Raw genomic sequence first — 24005 nt, forward strand, 5'->3', positions numbered from 1 at the left:
AACTTTCCGGTAATCTAATCAAAACGCGAGCGTACATTTCGCCGGCGCAGGGGGCTCGCTACTACAGTCGGTAGAAATTCTAGCCTCTGTATCGCTATGTAGCGACGGTAAAAATAAGTTACCGTTCACGGAAACTCTCGCGCATGCAAGGTCGACTTCCGCAATCACCAGTATCTCCTGCTCAAAGTCCGGAAAGACTGAAAACGTAGCTTAAAAAAAAAAAAAAAAAGGACGTCGTCGTCTCATGTGCGACCCACTCGCTGAAGTAACCATGGTAACGACGGCGCTCTAAACCAAACCGCCGCCGTCAAAAATCGCGGACATTCCGGCGGCCAACCATGAAATGAGTGCTTCGCCTCGGACGAGATCGGACTATGTCGTCATCGCAAGCCGCCGAGCCAACAAATAGTTCTGTCTCGTCGGGGTAATAACTTTTGTTAGCGTGAGCGAATATGCTTACTATTTTTGGACTTGTTTCTACAAGAACTATAGAGTGTGAAGTGTGAAGTGTGAATAAGTTTGAAATGTGAACAAAGTGTGAGATGTGAACTGAGTGTGAACTAAGTGTGAACTGTGAAGTGCGAAGTGCGAACTAAGATCATATTCTATATACCCCCCTTCCCATCCAACCACCCCCTCATTGGCTATGGTCTTCCTTTCAAATAAAAGCTTCAACTAACTGACCTCGCAGCGCACGTGAACCGAGCGCTGATTGGCTCGGGGAGTTTGGCGCAAAGCACCTTGTCACAAAAATGGGTCCCAGACCTATCCTTGCGCGGCAGAGTACTCTTGCCGCGAAAGGGCGTTTTGCGGCGCGTGTTTTTGCACGCGCAGTGCCACCAGTGAGGACGTACCTTTAAGCTTACATTAGAAGGCTGCACTTTCGACCGAGATGGAAATACCATGTCTTTTGTCTTGAAAACTTACCTGTAACTGTTCTAGGCTTGTTATCGACAAACTTCCCCAGCCTATGGGCGCGTTCGATTGCCCATTCGAAAAGTGGCGTTTATAGGATATAGTAAACACCTCACGAATTTTATTTTCAGATTCAACCCATGACTCAGTTTCAGGTAGCCCATAAAAAATTAAGCTTTCATGACGTTACCTATCATGGAATTCCTCAAGGCGGTGGGTAAGAGAATCCGTTTCCCAGCGTACTGCTTCACCGACAATACCAGGTATGTTGGCCAGTGGGCCGACATACCTGATGGGCCGACACAGCCATTTTTTCCTTCTACTGCCAGAAGTCTTTCATCAGCTCCATTCGATTCAGAAGGGGTGCACGGCAACGTTGCAGAGAAAGTTCTGTGGTGCCGATGCAGTGCAGCAGCGTGGTTCCGCGGTGCCGTGCATCACGGCTGCACCGTCAGCAGCGCCCCTGCGTGTTCACAATCGAGCGAGGTGCAGGCATAGTCGTCTGCTAACTCTCACTTTCCTTTCCTTTCTTCCATCCAATCACTTCTCTCTCTGCTAATCATCATCGCCTGTCGTCCTCTACAACTGGATGTTTACGGCCATCTGGGTTGCGTTAGAGTTCCTGTATATGCTCCCATATACAGGAACTCTAGGTTGCGTCGTACGCATCAGCGGCGACGCTAAGTTCGTCCCGCGTATCTTCGAGCTCGACGGACATTTTCACGCGGTCGCCGCAACTGCCGGTAGCCGCCTGCCAACCCGCAACGCCCCAACGCTCACGGCACCGAATCGCTGCACCTCCTCCGTAGCAGGTGCAGCGATTCTCTGCACCGCGGCGGCACCGCTGCCGCACCATGAGCAATCGAGCGACGCGGTGCAGGGAACCACTCGTGCAGCGGTGAATCGAGCGCTTTGGTGCAGCGCATCCTGCACCGTTGCAGGCGTTGCAGGGAATCGCGTCTGAATCGAATGGAGCTATCCTTCCGACACAGCCATTTTTTTTCTTCTACTGTCAGAAGTCTTTCATTGATGTTTCATTTCTTTTTGAAGAATTGAATGAATTTCTTTCACCTCGTTCATTTCCGAAAGCACTTCAACGTGATTTTATTTATTTGGGCGTTTAGCGACTTCATCACAGACAGAACATCGCTTTTCTCACTCGGGTCCTCAGGGGGAACAGTTTTACTAACATTACTAAGAGGGCCAGGGTTCGCCTCGATGTTTGCCTAGAGTAACTGGTTCACAACAAACGTGCCTTCACAAAGTCACACACAGTTCCCGGGCTTGAGAGAGGCCGCAAGTTTGCATTACTAGTGCGTTTAGCAAACAAATAAGTTCTAGGAGCAAGCTGTGCAAAGCAGAGCAAAACTTAAAGCAACCGCGTGGCAGGTGCTCTCCCAAGCCCCCTCTGACGGTGTTGCAGGATTTCTTTAACACTGAATTGGATTTGTCAAACTTCTGTCCCTGATTGTATTCTATCGACCGGTTCAGATCAACATACTTTCATCGCGTACAGTTGTGAAAGCAGTGTGGGATTTGCAAAGGCGGAAAGCATAGAAAACTGGCGAGCGACGCCTGCTAAATCGTGTGAGGGCGCCTTCCCAACCCGCCGAAATAGCTCAGTTGGGAGAGCGTTAGACTGAAGATCTAAAGGTCCCTGGTTCGATCCCGGGTTTCGGCAATTTTTTTTTTTTTCACAATACAGCTTTGTTTTTTATCGTGTCTTGTTTTGTTTCCCATAGCCCCAGCCCATGTCCACAAAAGCAATGGCATCTGCAAAGTGGCAGGAACATGACATGTATTGGCAGAGTGACAAAAATTAAGCTCATCGCATATGCCCCCGCTGTCAGGCGTAACGCCTGTGCGGGTCCATGACATACCAGCGCGCACTTTGGGACTTCACTACGTAGTACATATAGCATCGTCCTTTCGATTAGCGGATTTGTTGCTTGCGCTTGTGTAAAAAAAAAATGTGCGGCGTATTTCGATTGGCGCAGATCATATTTTGTAAACTACGAAAATTGTGCTAACTGACATTCAGAGGAAGGAAGACAAACAGTTAATGCGCAACTCACAACTATATTTATTTGCAGGAAAAGAATTAAGTTGCCTTAAATTAACAGGCTTCTACACAACATAAAACTGCAGATATAGCAACAGTGATAAGAACAGGGCCCGCCTACTGCATATATGATAAAAAACGAAATTCATTACTAAAAATGACGGCTTAATTACTGATGCACCCCTCGGGATTTTTTTGAATGAAGCATGTTCTGAAAGCTCACGCGGCACAGTGTCACGGCAGTTCTGTCAATGATAAGTACAGTTTCTTTGAGGCGCGGCGTACGTACAATTCCACAGAAGCCGTTAATTGACAGAAAAGAGCGCAGACGACGGGATTACATAGCGCCTGTGCTGTGTGCTTCTTTAGCCCCAACGTCTGCGCTGTTTTCTTCAAGTTACAGTGTACCAACAAGCCGTTCAGCTCACCCTTTTGCGTTTGAGGAGTGGTACGTGGATGGAATGCGCTTCAGCACTTCAATGCTTTGCAACAATATATCAAGACAATCGCCGAGTACGCCATGCGCATGCGAGGCACGAACGCGCTAGTGGAAAGAGTACTTTTGTTGGTTTTCCTTGATGAATAACATGCATGGACTGCAGAGAAGACGCACCTTTATTTGATCGCACTGAAAGCACCGTAAAGAAATGAGGGTAATTCATTCAAGGAAAAAGTAACAGGAAAAAACCTGGAGGACTGCATGGTGAATTAGTGCATGCAGTAATGCAAAGTGCAATTTCTTCCTTACACCCCTCCTACTCCCCCACCCCCCTTTCCCCGTCCCGCTTTGTGGTCCGACGAGTATGATCCCTCCCATGGCCAGCCTGGGGAACATGGAGCTGGGGAAGCATTCGTGAGTTGTTGCCATAACAACGCCGCAGCCATTATCTTTTCTTGGAGGCGTTATCATTTTCATGGCAACAATGAGAAGAGGGATACCTTGGAACCGTCCGCGGACTGCTAGGGATGCGATCCGGTGCTTTTTGTGTATTGCTACAAAACCTGCAGTTCGAGTGAAATCCTCGGCACTGGCACTGCCGAGAATAAGCATCTGGGGGCAGTCCTCGGACTGTCCACAGGCTACTGAGGGCTGGTTAATTGATTTTACATGAGGTGCCTTCAATCCCGCCGGCAGTTTCTTCACGAGTAGTTCAGCGCGCAGGTGCCGCCACTGCAGAATCAGTCCTGCACTTTTGTCGTCTGCTTCTACACCTCCTCCCTGGGAAGTACAGGAAAAGTCATGAACTAATCCTGCACTATCCGCACCCTCCGTTTATCGAAGAGAAAAGTGCAGGCGCCGCACGCTGCACTTTAAAATCGAAGAGTCGAGCGCTGCTGCTGCACTACCTAAAAGAATTCCGCTAGAGCTAGAGTAACTCTGAGCTAGAGTGTACTAGTTTCGCTAGAGTGAACTAGAATACTCTAGTTTCGCCAAGTTCAGCGAGTGCAGCCAAATTGAAGGCAACAAACCGGCTTCGATTTGGCTTTGGCTGGCCGTACTGCGTTTCCTTTTCCGGCATGCGCAAAATGGCGCCTACGTAAGCGATGCGTTGCGAGTTAAAAAGTATTTTGTGAGTGGTTGTGATCCCGTACACAGTGAACAACAATACCGCGAAGCCTTCATTATAGTTACGCGCGTTCAACCTCTGTTTTTCAGCTATGACTTGAGTGTTCTGTGCCCAAGAAACGCCTCTCTCTCAGCTCGCGTCGTCGAGTGAAGTGGGCTAGATACCGTGCGTTTGTGTCGTAGTGTCCCGTGTCGTGTGATAAGTGATCAAGCATGGCCCGTGACAAAAAGAGACGCCGATCGCATTCGCGAAGTTCGTCCAGCTCGCCCGAGAGGAGCAGCCGACGTCGACGAAACCGTTCGCGTAGCCGCGACCGCCGCCGTCGGAGCACCGAGCGACACCGTCGTTCCCGGTCTCGGGACCGTCGCCGTTCGAAAGAAAGGCACCGTCGATCTCGGTCGCGCGGCCATCGTGCCCACTCAGCATCTCGATCCCGTTCCCGGTCCCGTGACAAGCGCTCTCGAAGCCGTGATGGCAAACGTTCGCGAAGCCACGAGAAGAAGACGGACGAGAAACAGGCTGCGCCTGCAATGACGCCACTGGCAGCCGCGGCGGCGGCGGCCGCTGCCGCCGCGGGTGCCATCGCCGCTGCCGAGAACAGCGCAGTCATCAACAAGAACGTGCAGCAGCAGCAGCTCGACCTGGAAATGCAGAAGCGACGCGAGCGAATCGAAAAGTGGCGCCAGTCCCGCAAGAAGACCGAAGAGGCGGCCGCCATGATTGTCCTGCCTATCCCGGGTAAGAAGTGGAGCCTCGAAGACGACGAGGAGGATGACGCGGGGCCGCCTGCTTTGCATGTTAAGGACGAGCCGGACGACAAGGAATTCGTGCCGCCGGTGAAGTCGGAGCCAACCGAAGACGCCGCCGCCGCAACCAAAGCCGAAGACACTGGCGGCGAAGGCGACAAGCAGGTAAAGCAGGAAGTCCAGGAGGTTAAGAAGGAAGAGGCGGAAGACGACATCGATCCTTTGGACGCCTACATGATGGGAATCCAGAAGGAAGTGAGGCAGCTCAAGGACAAGGCCCTCAAGGCAGATGGCGTAGCCGTAGCCGCTGCGGAGAAAAGCAACAAGGTTACGGTTATCGTCGGCATCGCCAAGAAGAAGGAAGACAAGAATAAGGGCGAGCTTATGGAACAGAACATCGATGCTCTGGAGTACTCGTCTGAAGAGGAGGCTGAGGATCTGCAGACCACCATGAACAACTTGCAGAACAACAAGGCCAAGAAGCCAGCCACCGTCTGCCTAGAGGACATATCCTACGCCCCGTTCCGCAAGAACTTTTACATAGAGGTGCCCGAGCTCGCTAAAATGACGCCCGGAGAAGTAGAAGCGCTTCGCGCCGAGCTGGAAGGCATCAAGGTGCGCGGCAAGGGATGCCCCAAGCCGATCCGGAACTGGGCGCAGTGTGGGGTGAGCAAAAAGGTGCTTGAACTGCTGAAGAAACACGGGTTCGAAAAGCCCACCCCGATCCAGATGCAGGCCATACCGGCCGTGATGTCGGGCAGGGACATCATCGGCATCGCCAAGACGGGGTCGGGCAAGACGCTCGCTTTCCTTCTGCCCATGTTCAGGCACATCATGGACCAGCAGCCGCTCGAAGACGACGACGGCCCCATCGCTGTCATCATGACCCCGACTCGGGAACTGGCAATGCAGATAACGAAGGACTGCAAAAAGTTCACCAAGTCCCTGGGGATTCGTGTCGTCTGTGTGTACGGTGGCACGGGCATCTCGGAACAGATTGCGGACCTCAAGAGGGGTGCAGAGATCATTGTCTGCACGCCGGGGCGCATGATTGACATGCTCGCCGCCAACAACGGCCGGGTGACCAATTTCCGACGGACCACTTACGTTGTGCTTGATGAGGCCGACCGCATGTTCGACATGGGTTTCGAGCCTCAAGTGATGCGCATCGTCGACTCGATTCGACCTGACCGGCAGACGGTCATGTTCTCGGCTACCTTCCCCCGGCAAATGGAGGCCCTTGCCAGGCGGATACTGATCAAGCCGATCGAAATCCTCGTGGGCGGAAGGAGTGTCGTCTGCAAGGAGGTAGAACAGAACATTGTCATCATCAACCAGGAAGACAAGTTCTTCAAGCTCCTGGAGCTCTTGGGACTGTTTCAAGACAAGGGCAGTGCCATTGTGTTTGTGGACAAGCAGGAGCACGCGGACATCCTCTTGAAGGACCTCATGAAGGCCTCGCACAACGCCATGGCACTGCACGGCGGAATCGACCAGTTTGACCGTGACTCCACGATTGTGGACTTCAAGGCGGGCAAGGTGGGCGTCCTCATCGCCACGTCGGTGGCGGCGAGAGGACTCGACGTCAAGCATCTGATTCTCGTGGTCAACTTTGACTGCCCAAACCACTACGAAGATTACGTCCATCGCTGTGGTCGCACGGGTCGCGCGGGGAACAAGGGGTACGCCTACACGTTCATCACGGAAGACCAGGGGCGCTATGCCGCGGATGTCATCAAGGCGCTGGAGTTGAGCGGAAACCCGGTTCCGGAGGATCTGCAAAGGCTTTTCAACGACTACAAGGCGAAGCAGGAAGCGGAGGGAAAGAAGGTCAGAGGAGGCAGTGGCTTCTCCGGCAAGGGCTTCAAATTCGACGAGGCTGAGTCTCATCTCAAGAGTGAGAAGAAGAAGTTCCAGAGAGCGGCGCTCGGCATGCAAGACTCCGATGACGAGGACGCCGAAGGCGACATCGATCGCGAGATCGAGTCCATGCTCGCTCCCAAGAAGCGCATCAAGGAGCTCATGCCCGGTCCTTCCGTGACCGGCCAGGGAGCAGTGGGACAGAACGTGGTCGGCGCCTCTGGCCTGCCTCCCGGTGCAGTACCACTGGGAGGCATTGCTGGTGCCGCTGCTCCCAGCGGAACAGTGTCAGAGAAGCTGGAGATGGCCCGCATGTTGGCGTGCCGAATCAACATGACACGCACATTCAGCGCGCCTTCCACGCCGGCACCGGAGATCCTGATGACGCCGCAGTCGGCGACGGAGGCCATGATGCGTGGACAGTACGTGCCGGAGCTTCCAACACCGGTCGTGTCGGCCAAGACGATTGCCGAGCAGCGAGCGGAGAAGCTGCACCTCAAGCTCAACTACCAACCGAAGATCATCGAAGAGGAACCACCAGAGCCGCCACCGCAGAGAGAACGGTTCCAGAAGTTCGAGGAAGAGCTCGAGATCAACGACTTCCCGCAGCAGGCCAGGTGGAAGGTCACCTCCAAGGAGGCCATGGCACAGATCAGCGAGTACTCCGAGGCGGGCATCACGGTCCGTGGCACCTACTACCCGCCGGGCAAGGAGCCCAAGACCGGCATGGACCGCAAGCTGTACCTTGCCATCGAGAGCACCAGCGAGCTTGCTGTCAGCAAGGCGCGGGCCGAGATCATTCGACTCATCAAGGAAGAGATGGTCAAGATGCAGCACTCGTACCAACCCATCAACAGGGGACGCTACAAAGTGCTGTGAAAAACTTGGGGAGGAACTCGTGTTTCACCGTGTTTTTCTCGTTTTTGTCGCACAGCGCTGCCGTTGCACGACCGTTGCGGTCACGATTACGCCAATAAAAGCGTTGGGGCTGGCATTGCCTAGCCCTGCACTGTAGTGAATTTGTGTCGCAGATGCGTGATGAAACTGGCGTTTGTGATTTCGGAACACTTGTCACATTTTGATGCCTCACCTCGGAGCTGACATAATATCGAGCACCACCGTGTTCACTGTAATAGAGAGCACTGCATCGCTGTATGGCCCTGCAATTCTTTAATGTGCACCCATTTGCAAGCAGTCCTTGTCGCTTTCGACAGCACAGCCAAGCGAGGCGAAGTCAAACTCGTCTTTGCACTTGTGGTTATTGAATCGTTTCTGGTGTTAGCAACTTTCAGTGAGGGTTTTATGCATCACAGCAGCAGTGCTTGGAAATTTATAAGTTGTATTCACTACAATGGCTCAGTGGCTAAGGCGTGCTGCTGAGCCCAAGAACGTGGGTTCGATCTTAACCGCAGCAGCCGTTTTTCAAATGAACGCAAAAAAAAAAAATGGTAGCAGCCCACGTTATTAAAGATCCTCAGGTGGTTGAAAGCAAACTAACCCATCACTATGGTGTGCCTCATAGCTTGGACGTAGCTTCGGCACGTTAAACCTCCACGATTTGAAAGTTTGACTTCGTAAGTTTTAATTTCTGCACATGCATTGACAAGCACTAACGTTTAAAAAGACAGAAGTCGGAAAGCAAACTGTTTGACATCAGCAAATTGCTGTGCCTTGTTTAGAAATGTACCACGATTTGTAGAAACAGTGCTTTTGTAACCTTGGAAAACTAGATAAAACCTAGCGTCGCCACTGCCGGTCATTTTGTATACTACCATTTGCAACGTCACAAGTATGAGAATACACGCAAGGCTTGCCATCTTCCTGACAATGCCTGTGGAAAGCTTGAAATGAACACCTCGTGCAACTGGTGCTATGTTATGGCCTGCCGTACATATTGCTAGGTCGGAAAATGCCGCAAAGAGTATGATGATATTGAAAGATAGTCCTGTTTCAAATTTTTAATTACTGTGCCAGATATCTTTTGCAGCTTACAGTTTGGTTGCCATGGCAAACTTGTTCGATTGTGCTTCAAGAAGTACCGTAAGTTATCACTTGCATGTGGCAAGGAGTGACAATTACCACCCTGGCATGCCTGTCTCTGAATGAGTATTGTTTTAGCCAGAATAAAATTGGCCAAAGCTGATTAACCATTTCTCTAACCAATACACATTGGCAAGGTTTTGGCAAGGGGCAGAACTGTTGAACTTTTGATGCTGAGTCAGTGTGGTCAAGGACAAGCTGACAAAATGTTTTAGTAGTTCACCGTAACACAAAACAAGTCTTCCGCTTGACGCGTTTGCTTGGCCGTGTGTGTTACACCCGAGTGAAAATTTACTCCGAAGGCACAAGTATTGCGGGGACTGCCCAACATGCATTGCTTGCTCGCACACGAGCTAGGGACAAAGCAAGCTGTTATCACCTTTTCTAGGGACAAAAGCAACCTGTTGTCACCTGTGCTAGGGACAAAGCAAGCTGCCATTGCCTGCGCTAGGGACAAAGCAAGCTGCTGTCAAGTGCACTGGGTTTTCTCTTGCCTGGCTGAAAGCACAACCAACATTCTGGTTAGGTTGAAAGTGAGGTGCTGGCCAAATTTGTTGATGCTTACAGGCGACACGTAGTCTACGTTTGCAGTGTTGCTGTCCAAGAACTAGTACTTACTGGCACGAATTTCACCACCCATGTCAAGTTTTCTGATAAACAACATGTAAAGTAACAATGTGGCGAGATACAATTACCAGCTTTCATAGCGGAGGACTTTCAGTGCACACCACAGATGGTGCCGATCAAATTTTACAGTGCAAGATACAGTGGCACCAGCGTCGATACTGACGGCAGCCAACAAAACGATGACTGAAAATGCGCAGGCATTCCGCAAGTGAATGCCTACAGCTTCAACACGGATTATGTCTGTATAGTTGCACGTTTGTGCCAACTGACAGCTAAAGCCAAGTGGTTTCAGTAGAGGCACTCATCATTAATTTTTATACATGCAAATTTTTACAGCTGGAAAGATCGTGATGCCATTGTGTCGTGATGATACCAAACGAGCGCGGGAAATTTAATTACAATCATTTTAAAGTGAAGCTTTCTAAGCCTCACTGATGGTGTTTGATGTCGTGCAAAATGCACTCCAGGAAAACCAGAAGACGATGATGATGATAAGCAAAGATATATCAAGCCCTTCCACTCCCTCCCCCCCCCAAGAAATAAAAACGCTTATCGTGGTTGGAATCAAACCTGGCTCCCTCGCGTTGTGAAGCTGACGTACTGCCCCATACCAACATGGTAGATGAAGTTTGGATTTTAACACAAAAATGTTTTATGCCCGAGTCAGACCGGCGTCATATGCATCACGGAAATGACGTCGCCAGAAAAAGTTCCATTCACGCGGCTGCGCCCGGGGATTCGAGCCACGAACTCTCTCGGCGCAACGGGAGGTACACGGCACTCTGCCCACTGCGCTACAAATTCAAGCGGAAGTAGGTCTAGAAACGCGTTATAGCTTTCCCACTATTTTCTTCATTCAGATACCATCTAGGAGATGCTGCCGCCCAGGAGAAGTGAAGCGAAGTAGTTTATCGGGACACTAATGAGCGCCGACAGTTGGCGCCTCGATGCCAGAGTCTTCGTGTACGCAGGGCGCGGGTCAATTGAGGCGCCCCCTGCCACCTACTGCTTTCAGTTTCGGTTTGGGGTTCTGTTACCTTCGCACGGTTTTCAAGGAACTGTGGCTTCTGTTGGATGTACGTAATGTTCCGACGCGTGTAATCCAGTGACTAACGTTGATGCGTATAACAATGCCATACCGACGTAATATAAATAGCGATGTGCAAGTTCATATGGATGCGCAATAAATGCTCCTGCGAAGGCACATTTCACTTTCGCGTTTTACCGATTCCTATGACAGAGGCATCAACCACATTTTTTACTTTGACTTTGACTCGGGTTGCGAGGGAGAAAGCTTCGCGTTTTAACCATCTTTCCCTTCAAAAAGGGGGCCTTGATTTTTCAGTTTGTTATTAGCTTATTTCTGAGTGAATAAGCTTAATGGCTGCAGGCATAGGCATTACAATGGGAATTACAGAGCTTTCACTATAAGTTGGCTTAGCTACGAAGTGTATCCTACGGACGACGGACATGGACAACATCTGAAAAGGACCCCTTTACAGCTGTGCTGTGAAAGCATTGCGATGGCAGGAGTAATTTACCCAACACCAATTCACAATACTGCAGTAACCACACATAAAACGTCGCAGCAGTTGGCACCATCGTATGTACACGCTTTATTCCTTTCCGAAACACCACTGCTCCTTCATCTACTTTTGCAAGACACATGCAAAGAAAAAAAAAAACTGCAGCTACATTTGAAAGACAAATGTCCTACCTTACGAGCTTCACTGACCAGCCAACATCAAAGTGCCAAACATAAAAAGGGTACAGTAGAAAAGCTGAAATACTACTACAAGCCCATGCAAACTTTTGCTAGCCCTAACGATCGGGCATTGGACTCGCGTGGGCAGCATGATATGGGCAACTTTTTCTGCGCATTCTAAAGTCAAAAGTCTCCACGCAGATGGAGAATGGGTGTTTGTCTCTTGTTTGTTTGCAGACAGTTGACGGAGGGCTGTACACGATGCGGAGCTGAGACAGCAAGGCACATTCGGCACTTGAAGCTACGCACACATACGCCATAACTGTTTGTCTAAAAAGTTGTGTGATTTTAACATTCATCCACGGTGCATACAGCGTCATGTGCAGACAGCAACCTTAAAGAGGAGGCGAAAGTTCTAAAATGTTCTTTCTTTAACAAATCGATTGTAAATATAGAACGGTCAGCACTCCAATTTGCTGCTCGCAAAGCTACATCAATAAAGCTGTGTCACAAACGTACTTGCAAAAAACAGAAAGGCGAAAAATGTCGGAGAAACACTAAGGGGGTGTAAATGGTACAACGAAAGGCACACCAAAGGTTCGCTGTAGACAGGCAACTACACAGAGACAACGTTTAACCCCTTCCGCATGTAACAAGATGTACAAAACATCTACAGTGGAACAGACCGGAACAACGGGTACACAATGGTTAATCAACGGGTTCACAAAGCCTTACGCTCCGTCAAAAAAAATATCCTCTAGCTCAGAACAGTGCAAAACAGGGGTGCGGTACACTTGCAAACAAAAAGATTCCACAAAAATATCAACCACTGATACAGTGTTGACTTAGTTGATGCAAACAGCCACTTAAAAGAAGGAATGCAGCAAGCTCAACACTCACGACGCAAAATACTGCTTTTTTCCATAAACCCATAGCTCTGTGCCATTTCGCTGAAACACTATTGACGGTGGGATAATGTGACACTAATGTTTCCCGCCTAACTTCAAGAACCGAGAAGGAAAAAAAGTGCGTTTGCTTCGAAGTCCGCACAAATGACTGGTGGGCTGTCTGCAGTAGATTATTCTACGCTAAAAAGCTTGCGACAACACACAGAAAGTTGAGGACTGCCGCCCAGTCAACCGTGCAGAGTTACTGTGGTCAATGGTTCGTTGACAACGTCATCAGATACGCCAAACATCCATTCTCAATCAACCTTGGCACAAATGCCAAACACACTGACTGCATAGAGAACACAAGACACACCGCAAACATGTAAACTAGCACCCATGTGTAGGTTCACAAAGTACAAAAATAAAGTACAGCCAGGCTTTGCGTTAGCTTAAACTTTTACAAACTACTCCTCAAGAACTGCCCAGTAATGTGTGAAACTTCGACACGATTGAGCGTTTTCCCATGAAGCATTTCGTGTCGATGCTCCGGCAATGGAAGAATTGTTTGTTTGTCGGCAGACTACAGTGCCGCTTACACTCTATTCAAGTTTGACCATTTCATGCACAAATTCGCACGGGCAAATTTCGTCTGTAATTTACTGCGTACACACAGAACACTACAACGCTTCGCGAATGCTTACTTTCAATAACAGTCGTGGCATTTCACCCAATTTTCCGCGTAAGGCCCATTCAGGTACACCCAAAAGTGACGCCACTGACAACAAAAGGTATCCGCAACTTGCATGCAAGCTAAGGAAATGACACGGCATACACGCACCACACACAATGGCTGAACAGTCCACCGCACATCGTAGGAACATGACCGGACGATAACAACAGGAACTTGCACAAGTGCCAGTTTCACGGGTGATTCTTTCAATGTTGTAGTGTTACAAAATGCTTGCATATTTTGTGTCTGCGTGACGAGTGCACTAAACAACTCGCTTTGTGAAATTTGGTGCCGTTATTGAACAAATGCACGCACGCAGATGAAGATAGGTTGGCCTTTCTCGTTAATAAAAATGGTACACACTAAACGCCACAAAACTGAAGCATATAGTTCGCCTTTTTAAACTCGCAATGTAAGAGATTAACCTCTCACAGTCGAAACATGCATATTTGATGACACACCTCTGCGAACAACACAAGACAAATGTGCACATGAAGAGCCATGGTCTCAAGTTAGAAGGAATAAACTCCTCGCATTCGAGGCACGAACAGTGTACAATAAAAAATAATATTATAACTCGGGTTGTCAGGCTTTGGTTTGCCTCCCACACAAGCAATTGGGCTTTGTCATTCCATGTGGCACCTCAAGAAAATTCACCGCTTGACACTCGCTTAATGGTTGCTGCTTAATAAAAGCTGCATGTGGGTTGAAGAAATGTAATCTCGGCAATAAAGAAACAAAAAGAAAATAAAGAGGACGAAAGAAAAACCAGCAGCATATAAGTAAACGCAAACTTGACCATCCAAACCTTCAGTGATGGCGCACAGATTTGCAAACTAGCAATGCGGATGCTAAAAACAACTTACTAAGCTAGTCTTTCTGAATATAAATAAACTTCGAAAAATAGTAGATTTTCAAATGTAAAAGAAGCGGACAACGTTACTAAGTGAACAATGCCACTGAGCTGCACGGCACTAGAAAAGCATGATGGATGTTTAAGCCGCACCTAAAAAATATAAAAAACTAAGCAGCTGGCTTTTTGCAGCACTGGTGAAGAGCTTTTTCAGTGAGCAGCCATCAAATACGGCATTGCTAAACACATTTCATCTACGCAACAAGGCCTCGTACCAAAAGGGCACTATGTCTGCTTGAAATATTGACCTCGGGACAAACACATCACGTGCGACATTTCAAGGCGTGCAACTCACATGACAACTTGCACCGGCGATTCACGGACCTGATCACACTCGGTGCAAAGTGCACACGGCGCGGCATTCTCGTCACAAGGGTTTCTACAGCTCAGACAGTGCTCGCGAAAAGGCGAGCCCTCGAAGCAACTCGCACATTCACAGTCGGGAAGTTACACCAGAGTAAGGACTCAAAACAGTCTTCACCAGGCTACGCCGAAAGGTAGAACCAAACTTGGCAGCACGGAGCTACGAGCAACAACAAAAAATTGGTATCGCTCGCAGCTTCTTTGCCCATTGCTCTTGTTCCCGTCATGCTTCCAGGAGCACACAACTTCCTCTTTCCCTGCATGCTTGGCTCGGCTTGGATGTGGCTCGGCTTCTTCCCCCGTCGGCTTGGGCAGTGTGGACAGGTGATCACTCGTGCTTGACCTCGACACAGTTGAACATGTCATCCACACCACGCGTCCTCTTCAACCGCGAATCATCGTCCTCAATGACGTCGTCTTGGTCCAACTCCATCCCGAGCTCCGCGGCTTCGGGTGACGACAGCTCGGTGAGCAGCGCCGTTGCTTCAGCAAGCGTATCCTAGAACCACAAAGGGAAGAGAGCACATTCAGTAAAAAAGATAACCTCCGATACGATAGGCAGAAGCGAATGTTTGGAAATGAGCCAGAAAAGGCGCCACTTTCAGAAAGGCGATGCTAATAAGTACCTTTTGATTACCCTTGCAGAAAAAAAGCAGAAATTCCGAGACTTAAAAAATCGTATTACAAATTTGATTCGTTTGCCGTGGTGTGGGAAAGTGACAGCGGTTGACTACTGTCTAAAAAAATGTTAGAATATACAGGTTTAGGAGAAGCATTCAAAGAATAAGAATGACTTGGAATGGGCGTTTTGCTTCACACCATGTTTTACCACTTTCGCTGCCTCTCTACATTTCCGTGTCTATTATACAACGTGACACACACTTCCCACCATACTGCATGACATATTAAGCTCCCATAAAGTACTGAGGCATTACACTTTAATCCGATGGCGCTGCTTGAAGGCTCTGACGCTATTCGTACAACATCAGGTGCAGTATATTAAAAAGAGCAAGGCAAATTTCGATTTCTTCCATTAAGCAGCGCTGCACGGAGGTGTTTTAGTGATTGAATTGTTGAGACCTTTACTAGAATTTGCAAGATAACAGTCATCTGCCTAAAAGTTGGTTCTGTTCTGTTTGTCTCAACGGCTGAAATGCAATGAAAGGTCGTACAGGGTCCCCTTGTGGAAAGTGGGGCATCGGAAGGACCCGGACTCGGAAGGAAGGACTCGGAAGCCTGACAGTAGCCAGGTCGCCAAACTGGAATTTTTGTAGCCACAAGTCTAAAAAAGTTGCCAGTTTGTCGACAAACTGCCAGACCTGGCAACCCTGCTCGCTAAACCAGCACACAGCGTGGCCACAAGGAATGTAGCTCTAGAGTTTTACGGCATGCCTTCCTTTCCAGCCTTTTCTAAGAATACAGTGTAGACCATTTATAACGTAACCGCTTATAGTGTGGGACCGGATGTAACGTGGGTTTTTGTGACTACCGTTTTTCCTCCCAAAGAACTCGGTGCATAAGCATACCGCTTAAAATGCGGTTGGCCGAAGCACAATACCGTTTATGGTGCGGTTTTTCGGCGGGTCTGCTGATCGACCGGCGCAGCTGCGGCTTCGTTTCAGGGACGCGAGGAAGAAAAAAAAAGCGCTCTCCCTTGTTCTCCCCTAACTTCAAAAAGAGAAAAATTAGGCACCCTTCCGTTCGCGTGTTCGTTCATTCGTTTGAACTCACGTGGTAACTACAAATGACCTTGCCTGGCGCATGATCAGAAAACAGCGGGCCAGCCCGCGCGCGGTACGTTCTTTCTGTTTAAAACGTTGTGCATATAAGCAACCCCTGTTCCCTTTAAAGAACACCCGGAGATAGGGAGCTGCGGCACTAGATGTTTCCTCTACCTGTATGTTGTGCTAACAAGCAACCGCCTTTGGCATCGCGTACACAAGGTGGGGTGCAAAAAAATCCCCCTTGCGTTCTTATCACGCTGTCCCGTGGCATCCAGACACCTATGCTCCCTTAAACTGCAAACACGAAGCTAAAAACGCGCTCACGGTTTGCGAGACCGTGCAGCTTGTAAGACTCTGCAGCATTGGCTGATAGGGGAAAAAAATAAGACAAAATGAAGACCGCGCGTGTTTTTAAGAAGCCTTCATTTGCATGGTGATAAACAAAGAAATATCGAAAGGTACCGTATGATGCGGAATATAGGTCGAGGCGGAATATAGGTCTACCCCTTTACCTTGGAGCCAAAAAATGCAATAAAAAAATAATTAGCTACCAACCATTGTTTTATTGAGACTTTAACTTGTTTCGTCTCAGATTACTCATTTAAAACTGTCTGAAGTATCGTCGGACGACTGCTTCTGGCTCGCTGTCGCCCACACAGCAGGTCGTCCTCGGTGCAGTCCAGGGAATTGCTTATGCAGCACTTCTTAAACACTCGCAAGACCACGTCATCGTGAAGCGAGCGCAAGGCATGGCACACTCGTGTGCAGACAGGAGCGACAGACAGTCTGTGCAGGCGGTCAGCAAACATCTTGGGGTATCCATTCGTAGAGACATCGCACGACGCTAGCAGCCAAAATTTGCCCCTTTGTACAGCAGCACAGGTGCACAGAGCAGCGCCCATGAAATGAGGTCTTCCGAGCGTTGCATGCCGAGAGCTGCCCCTTCGGCTAACGCCGCTAGCAACACTTTTGGTGATACCGAACTGGCGCAAGGCGGACACGTCATTAGCCTTGGAAAACCCCCAACTTTTTTTTTAAATGCTGCTGTGAACCGGCACCAAGTGCCTAAACTCATTTTGAGCAAGAAGAAAATAGCACGCACACATTCGCCGACAGCGAGAGAAGCAACAAAACAAAGATGGCGTCGCGTCCGATTGATGGTGGTGGCGATGGTGCCTTTGGGGTTTGGATGGGCTCGATAGGCTGCCCGGTCGCAAGATGACAACTGCCAGTGACTGCAATATAGGTCGAGGGGTGACTTTTCGGCAAATTTTTCTGTAAAAAATCTCAACCTATATTCCGCATTATACGGTAGATTACGATGCGGTTGGATTTGCGCATGTTTTGTTTATGATGCGGTACCGCTTATAGTGCCGATTTTCGAGGCTCCCGCGGCATACGTTATAAAGCAGTCTGTCTGCACTGTATTAAAAAAAAGATCTCCACCTGAGAAGTACCTTTCTCGCAAATCTCCCGTGGCTGCAATACTGCCACACCAAACAACAACAATTTGTTGCTTCGCATCTGAAATCAGCTCCAAGTGTAGTACACCAACCATCAACAACTTACCATATCGAACGAGCAGCGCAAAACAGGCGAAACAAAAAGAAGGATGAACGACGACACAGTGCTTATGTGTCGTCGTTCTGTGCCATCGTTCCGTGTAGTCGCGGTGTCGTCACAGCGCTGTGTTGTCATTCATCCTTGTTTAGTTCCATCCCTTTTTGCGTTGCTTATTCGATATGGTCACTATGAACCAACTAGCCCAACTTGCCATCCTTCTGCATCACCAAACAAGGGTAAATCAGCGACAAGCTAGTACTTCGGACAACCCGCTGCCTCTTGTTCCCCCCCCATTCACCTGTGCGCTGATGGTCCGCTGGAAGGTCTTGGTGTTGGAGTCCTCGTTGGAGGCGTTGCTGCTCCACTGGGTGTTGAACTCGGACATGGTCTGCTTGAGCCAGTTCACCGACCACTGCCACGTCGGCGGCGCCTGCAGCAGGTACTCCTTGGCGTGCGGGCACCTGCACCCCAGGACAGGAACAATCGCCGCATTATTCACTCACCGGTTCTCTCACTGGTAAAACTGGTAAAAGCGTGATTCAACAAGGACGACACAAAGACGACAGGAAGATGACAGGAAGACGACAGAAAGACGACCAGAAAGTTGTCCTTGTTGAATCACGCTCCAAGTTTTACCAAATATGCACCATCTCGCCCAACAGTGTGTTCTACTGTAGTTCTCTCATATTTCACACTTTTTAAGCGAAGCTTCTATGGCTAGGATCTGGGAGTACCTGTGCGCCATGGTCACCAGGAATTTGACGCCCTGGTAGGACCGTCTGCTGTCGTTGCTGTGGTTGGCCTTGATGATCTCTGCGCAGAGAAAACGCAGGTGTCAGGTTCAGTTTTGCAACAACAGCGTCAGTGTCCTCTTTTTGTTATCGTTCCTTCAAGGCCAGCTACTCTATCGCTGAACAGGAGGTCCCGAGAGTAGGAAGACAAAGCCATAGGGTAACATCCATGTTAAAATGTGACTTTTCTTGAAATTTTTTCTGAAGTAAAGAGAAGGGGGTTGCTTGTAATCGAGAAAATACGGGCCGTGTTGTTACGTGGCCTCCCTCCCTGTCCAAAAACGTGTCACAACACTAGGCAGCCTCACCCAGCAGCCCGTCAAACTCCTCCCTGGACTCCTGGGAGCCGTCAATCACCAGCTTGATCCGGCTGTACTGGAGGGGGTCGTCCACTTTCTGCAAGTCAAGGAAACACGAGCGACGGCATGCTGACCCACCACACAAGCACTCCAGAGTTTCACTTTCGTTTTTAATTTGCGCCACTCAGTGCACAAATGCAATTCCATCGTGAAAACTGTTGGGATGGCAACAAAGGTTTGGCGTGAAGTGAACGTTGGATGGCTTCTTAGTGCCTACTTGGAAACCAGTCGAAAGTAAAGCGCAACTTGAGGGAAGATGTACAAGTTCCCTAGTGAAGCGCACGACCCTACTGCATTTCTGGCCAAAATGTTTCACCCCATTCCAAAATGCCTGTACCCCTAACAAAAAAAAAAAAAAAAGTTCTTTAAGCTGTGTCACAATGACAATATTTTCAAAAACAAAAGGGGGGTGGGGAGTGGGGGACTGGAAGCCTTATGAATACCAGATTGCACAATGTGACCACAAGATATACAAGTTTTCGATCCCCTCAACCCAAGTTGGTCATTTGTGAACCAGCATACTAAATTATAAATAATTTAGACTTTGTGATATTCCTTGAGACACTCTTAAAGTAACAGTGTTTCTGCATTTTGTTTTCTCAAGCAACAGCTCAGGCCGGAAATCAGACGCGATATCTTTCTGGACTGCATTAACTCTTGGTCCGAGTACATCAGCTAGCCAAGCAGGGCTTTCAACTTTTGACCCCTCGTGCATACTGGTGACCAATGCTACATAAGCACATTGCGATTAGTTTGCATTCCTGAAAGCACCACAGATTCTTTATAGCAAAACTAGGGAAATTCAACTTCTAGCAATTTCACTCCGGCTCAAATGATGTTTAAGAGTTCCGTTCAAATGGGGATTTAACAATTATTCTTAGACTATTGTTTCAAGCAGGGTCTCAAAGATGTCAAAAAATATGCTCACCAGCAGCTCCAGCAACAGCTGCGAAAGATTCTTGAGCTCATTCGACGGGACCATCGAGTATTGCGTCTGGAATAAGACACGCAAAGAGGCACAACGTTAACTTCAAATGCCCTAGATAAAATATCGCTCCACAACACCAGCACGAATTTACATTGCTGAGACCCCTAAACTCAATCTAAAAACTGGGCGGTTACACAGTTTAGCAATGATTCAACGATTCACAGAATAAATCAAATGTAATACGAAAGGAGAGTGCGCAGCTTGCAAAACAAGATGCCGATTCAAAACACTAACTACAAAAGAGTGTTGCAGAAAGCGGGAGGAGAAGACACCGGTTGAAAGCAGCACTGAGGATCATGTGAGGGTCAAAGTAAAGCACGCCGCTTTAACCATGAAGTGTGGTGGTTTTTCTACTCTGTGACAAACAAGGCAGGAACCGTGAACGACCTTTTCTTCTCCAGTAGCGTTGCTGGTTGTGTTCAGGCACAAACAAAGGTCACGTGACCACTCGGCTTCTGGCCACAACAAACAAACGCAAAGCAACACAGGTGCGACGACGTTCCAACACAATGTCCCAATGGTTACAGTTAGGTTGGTTAGCTGGGAGTCCATTTGACAGGCATCCAATCGAGATTCCAAAACCTGCTGGCTTAGTTATCTCAACGCAGGTGGAACAACAAATGCGCTGTCGTTGGAAGAGGCCACGATCCCCAGTCATACTCACTCCAACTCACACAAGGTTCCGAGTGGGTACTGACCAATGATCACGCAATCTTTCACAAGTACGCACTCACATACTCAGTCTATGCTCCTTTTTTGGAGGAGGGGAACAGTAAAAATTGCAGAAAATTCTGAATATATAGTAAAGACACACAGGTACGGGATCTCTCTTGTGACACATGCAAGAACTCATGAGTACTTGAGTACTCATAAGCACTTAGAGCTCAATGAGCACTTAGAGCTCAATCTCCAGACTTGGGCTTTTGGTCCAGGCGTGTGACAGCACTGAACATCGCACGCCGACACACAGCTCAGATGAGTGACCGTCGGGCCACCAGAGGTGCAGTGCCACTCACCATGATGAGCCTGATGATGAGCTTGGAGAAGGGCTCGTTGCAGATGCTGCACTGCACCACCATTTGCACCAGGGTGTCCATGAAGCCCGTGGTCTCTCGGCACGCCGACACCACCTGGGACGGTTAACGGCAGCAAAAGCAGGCGCTTGTGAACAGTGCTGGAGCAAAACTTCCAATCCAGTTGTGCCACCATAAACTTTGGTGCTATACGTAAAGACTGAAGGAGCTCGCTGGGGCTGACAAGATTGGACTTACATTAAGAATAGCCCCCCCTGCATTGTTTACGGGCTCAACTAGAGGCTATATTAAAGCTATCTGTGATACGCTTGTTTGAATCTTTTTGTTCCATTGACGTCAGCATCATCCGCATATGGAGAAAAATAAAACTAACTGCTAAATCAGTCATTTGCTAAATCAAATCAGTACTGACACTAAATTATCGTGTTACGTTTTTTTTTTTTTTTTTCGCTCTTATGGGTGCCTACCAGTGCACTCATCATAGAATGGCTCATTAGACAGTCAATCACAGCGGAAATAATTATTTTGGGCCTTGTTTATTTCCTTCAGTTTAGGTTTCGACAAAACGGACACTGAGGCGGCCACCATGACAAGAGGCTGCTCGTGACGTCCCCATTTTTGTCACACCACTGCCGGTCCGGACGGGCGTGCAAGCGCGCGAGACCGGCCATGGTCTTCACCATTTCCACACGCCCGGGCAGCACGATGTCAGTCCCAAAACCAAGATGATGCACACGCCAAAGCAGTGCGTGTCAACCGCAGCCAGCGCGTTGGCCACGTCACGGGGGCCCTCACGTCGGCAGTTTGGGGCCAGGAGGACCAGGTAACATCATGCTGATGCCGATCGCAAAAGCGTATCTGTTCTGGGTGTTCTCGTACACGCGAAGATTAAAATGGATTTAAAATATGTTATACTGAATGGCAGCTGGTGAAACTTGCTGGGAGATATGTCCATATACAAGGGAGGCCTTTTCCGTAGCTACCTCAGCTTTGACATCCCGTGTTGGTACTCCTTTGAGCTATTGGCCTACTCGCTGCAAGCTGTACGTACCTCTCGCAAGTAGCGGGAGGCCCCCGGCCCGGACAGTGCTTTCCGCACCACGTCTGGCATCGGGAGTATGTCCGAAGGCTGGGGGAAGGCATCCGCGGGCTCTGAAAAGCAGAGGCAGAGGATGGATGAAAAACCTCCGCCTCCTATAACTTCAGGTGTATTGTTATGCCTTGATGACTAAATGGGAGTGAGCAGGCATTCTACAGTGGCCCTTAACTCATATGATTAGGATAAAGACGTCAAACAAAAGAAGACAAAACAACTGGTATTTTTATAAACTCAAATCTTAATTCAACGGAGTCAATGGGGCCCACAAATTATTTTCTTAAATACGGAAACTTCATAAAATTGAGAAAGCATTGAGCCCGTAGGTATGTGTAGAGGAATCCAAATTTGTTAACCCAGGAAAGTTGTAGAATCTGGTTTCTAAGAACAAGTTTTAACTGTGTACTCTGCTTTGTCTTTCCATTAACTAAGGTGTGCTCAACTGTGTCTTAACTCAAAAACAGGTTCCAAAAACGAGGACAATCTACGAGCTACCATGCTAGAAAAGCATGGATGAGTATTTCATGGGTGTCTTGCAGACAGACTTAGGGAGACCCATCAAGCCAGATTCAGCAATGGCCACGCCAGTATGTTGACAGCAAGCCATAGTAATGCATGCCACCTGCCACCCAAGAAGTTTTTCCAAAGTGTCCCTACATGTACACTAAAAAAAAATTGGGCAATGTGGTGGCAGTTTCTAATTGAAAAAATAAATACATAAAAGCGCGAAGTTACAAACCAGAACACAAAAAAGAAAAACAAGAAAGAAAGGCCCACGACAGCACATTGGTGCTGTACTCCACCTTTCCGCAGTCTTTTCAATTACTCAGGCTCGTTAATAACAAAAGTGGGTGATGGCACTGGGCAGTTGCTGCCAGATCACAACTGCGCCTTCAACTGAGCTACTCCTACAGCATGGTTTCTCAAAGTGGGTTCCGCAGAACCTACGGGTTCCGCAGGCCCCTCCTCAGGGTTCCGCAGGCCCCTCCTCAGGGTTTTGCGAGCCACTGATAAATTCTTGGTTCCGCAGTCGCGAAGTCACTTATACGGTGAACCCGAGGTGCGATCGATTTGAGGAACCTCCAATAACTCACGCCCGAGTGTCAGTAAGCACATCTCGAAGCATAACAGAAACGCGCGAGCTGCAAAATAAATCTCGCCAGCAGCTTGTAGCCAGCCAGACTCCGAAAACGGGCCGCGTGGTTAAACTATTGCACTTGAATCTCGGCCGTATATTACCCCCATGCGCATTTCTCCTGTTTGGAGATAGGTACCGCTAGTGTACGCGCTCACGCAAAATCGACTGGAAAAAAACACTCTTGCTTGCTTTTGAATTTATTGCACGTTAATGTAGCATGAACAGAATGAAAAATGGCCAGGGAGAAGGGGGGGGGGGGGGGTTCCTTGGCACTTCACAGAGCTTAGCAGGGTTCCCTGGGACCAACATGCTTGAGAACCCCTGTCCTACAGGAACCCTGACGAAAAGGTACAGTTCTCATCACCTCGGAGCAGCACAGCTCGCATCCAAGAGCGCACACACAGGATGTGCTACTCACCGCAGCTGTGCAGGCAGGTGAGGTTGCAGGCGAGGACCAGGTGTATGAGCGTGCTGTGCAGGTAGCCGAACTCGTGGATCTGCGTGTGGCTCCACCTCCTGCTGAAGGACTCCTGGGAATGACGACGGCACGAGGGTCAGCCCCAAGAAGGAGTCGACATTCACTCCCCACTTTGAACTCGTCCTTCAATGCGTTTCTGCCAGCAGTTCGCTAGCTACAGTCTGAGATAAAACAGCCACACAGACTGCCGTTTTCTGTCACAGACACACGTCAGACAAACGTGCAAGTTTTTTTACTTCCCTATACGAGTGTGCTCAGTTAGGCTTGGTTAGGTCAGGCCGGTGGAGTAGGCTAGATTACGGACCATCTTAAACCACCATGAAACAGGATGCCTATAAGTATTATTGCCCCCAGAAACAAACAAAATAAAAACAAAAACAGGAAGGGACCAGTCCAGTCTGCAAACGTAGCTTAA

The 24005-nt window shown here is 48.8% G+C and overlaps 2 protein-coding genes and 1 non-coding gene across 3 annotated transcripts in view; 2 read left to right on the forward strand and 1 right to left on the reverse strand.

Annotated features, from left to right (window-relative positions):
* Positions 1–2523: 2523 nt before the first annotated feature.
* On the forward strand, positions 2524–2596 carry Trnaf-gaa (transfer RNA phenylalanine (anticodon GAA)). Its single transcript has one exon. It is a non-coding gene; the product is annotated as a tRNA-Phe (tRNA).
* A 1876-nt stretch (positions 2597–4472) lies between these two features.
* Positions 4473–8165, forward strand: Prp5 (pre-mRNA processing factor 5). The gene has a single exon (XM_077693374.1). The coding sequence runs from the start codon at positions 4758–4760 to the stop codon at positions 8028–8030; it is 3273 nt and encodes a 1090-aa protein (XP_077549500.1). The 5' UTR covers positions 4473–4757; the 3' UTR covers positions 8031–8165.
* Positions 8166–11406: 3241 nt separating this feature from the next.
* The window catches only part of LOC144162736 (ubiquitin carboxyl-terminal hydrolase 24-like), a 113518-nt gene continuing 100919 nt past the window's right edge, over positions 11407–24005 (reverse strand). Inside the window, exons 49-56 of the mRNA XM_077693375.1 lie at positions 23531–23642; positions 21930–22030; positions 20861–20974; positions 19785–19850; positions 18806–18893; positions 18441–18519; positions 18005–18167; positions 11407–14918 (exon numbers count right to left, since the gene is read on the reverse strand). Coding sequence (XP_077549501.1) covers positions 14748–14918; positions 18005–18167; positions 18441–18519; positions 18806–18893; positions 19785–19850; positions 20861–20974; positions 21930–22030; positions 23531–23642 — 894 coding nt within the window. The 3' untranslated portion in view covers positions 11407–14747. The remainder of the gene's footprint in view (positions 14919–18004; positions 18168–18440; positions 18520–18805; positions 18894–19784; positions 19851–20860; positions 20975–21929; positions 22031–23530; positions 23643–24005) is intronic.

The sequence above is a fragment of the Haemaphysalis longicornis genome, unplaced genomic scaffold (assembly GCF_048455015.1).
Source record: "Haemaphysalis longicornis isolate Haplotype H1 unplaced genomic scaffold, Haemaphysalis longicornis Haplotype H1 scaffold_12, whole genome shotgun sequence".
In the NCBI taxonomy this organism is placed as follows: Eukaryota; Metazoa; Arthropoda; class Arachnida; order Ixodida; family Ixodidae; genus Haemaphysalis; species Haemaphysalis longicornis.

What these genes read in the sequence shown, in the direction of transcription:
- Prp5 (XM_077693374.1), top strand. Translation starts at nt 4,758, where the DNA reads ATGGCCCGTGACAAAAAGAGACGCCGATCGCATTCGCGAAGTTCGTCC.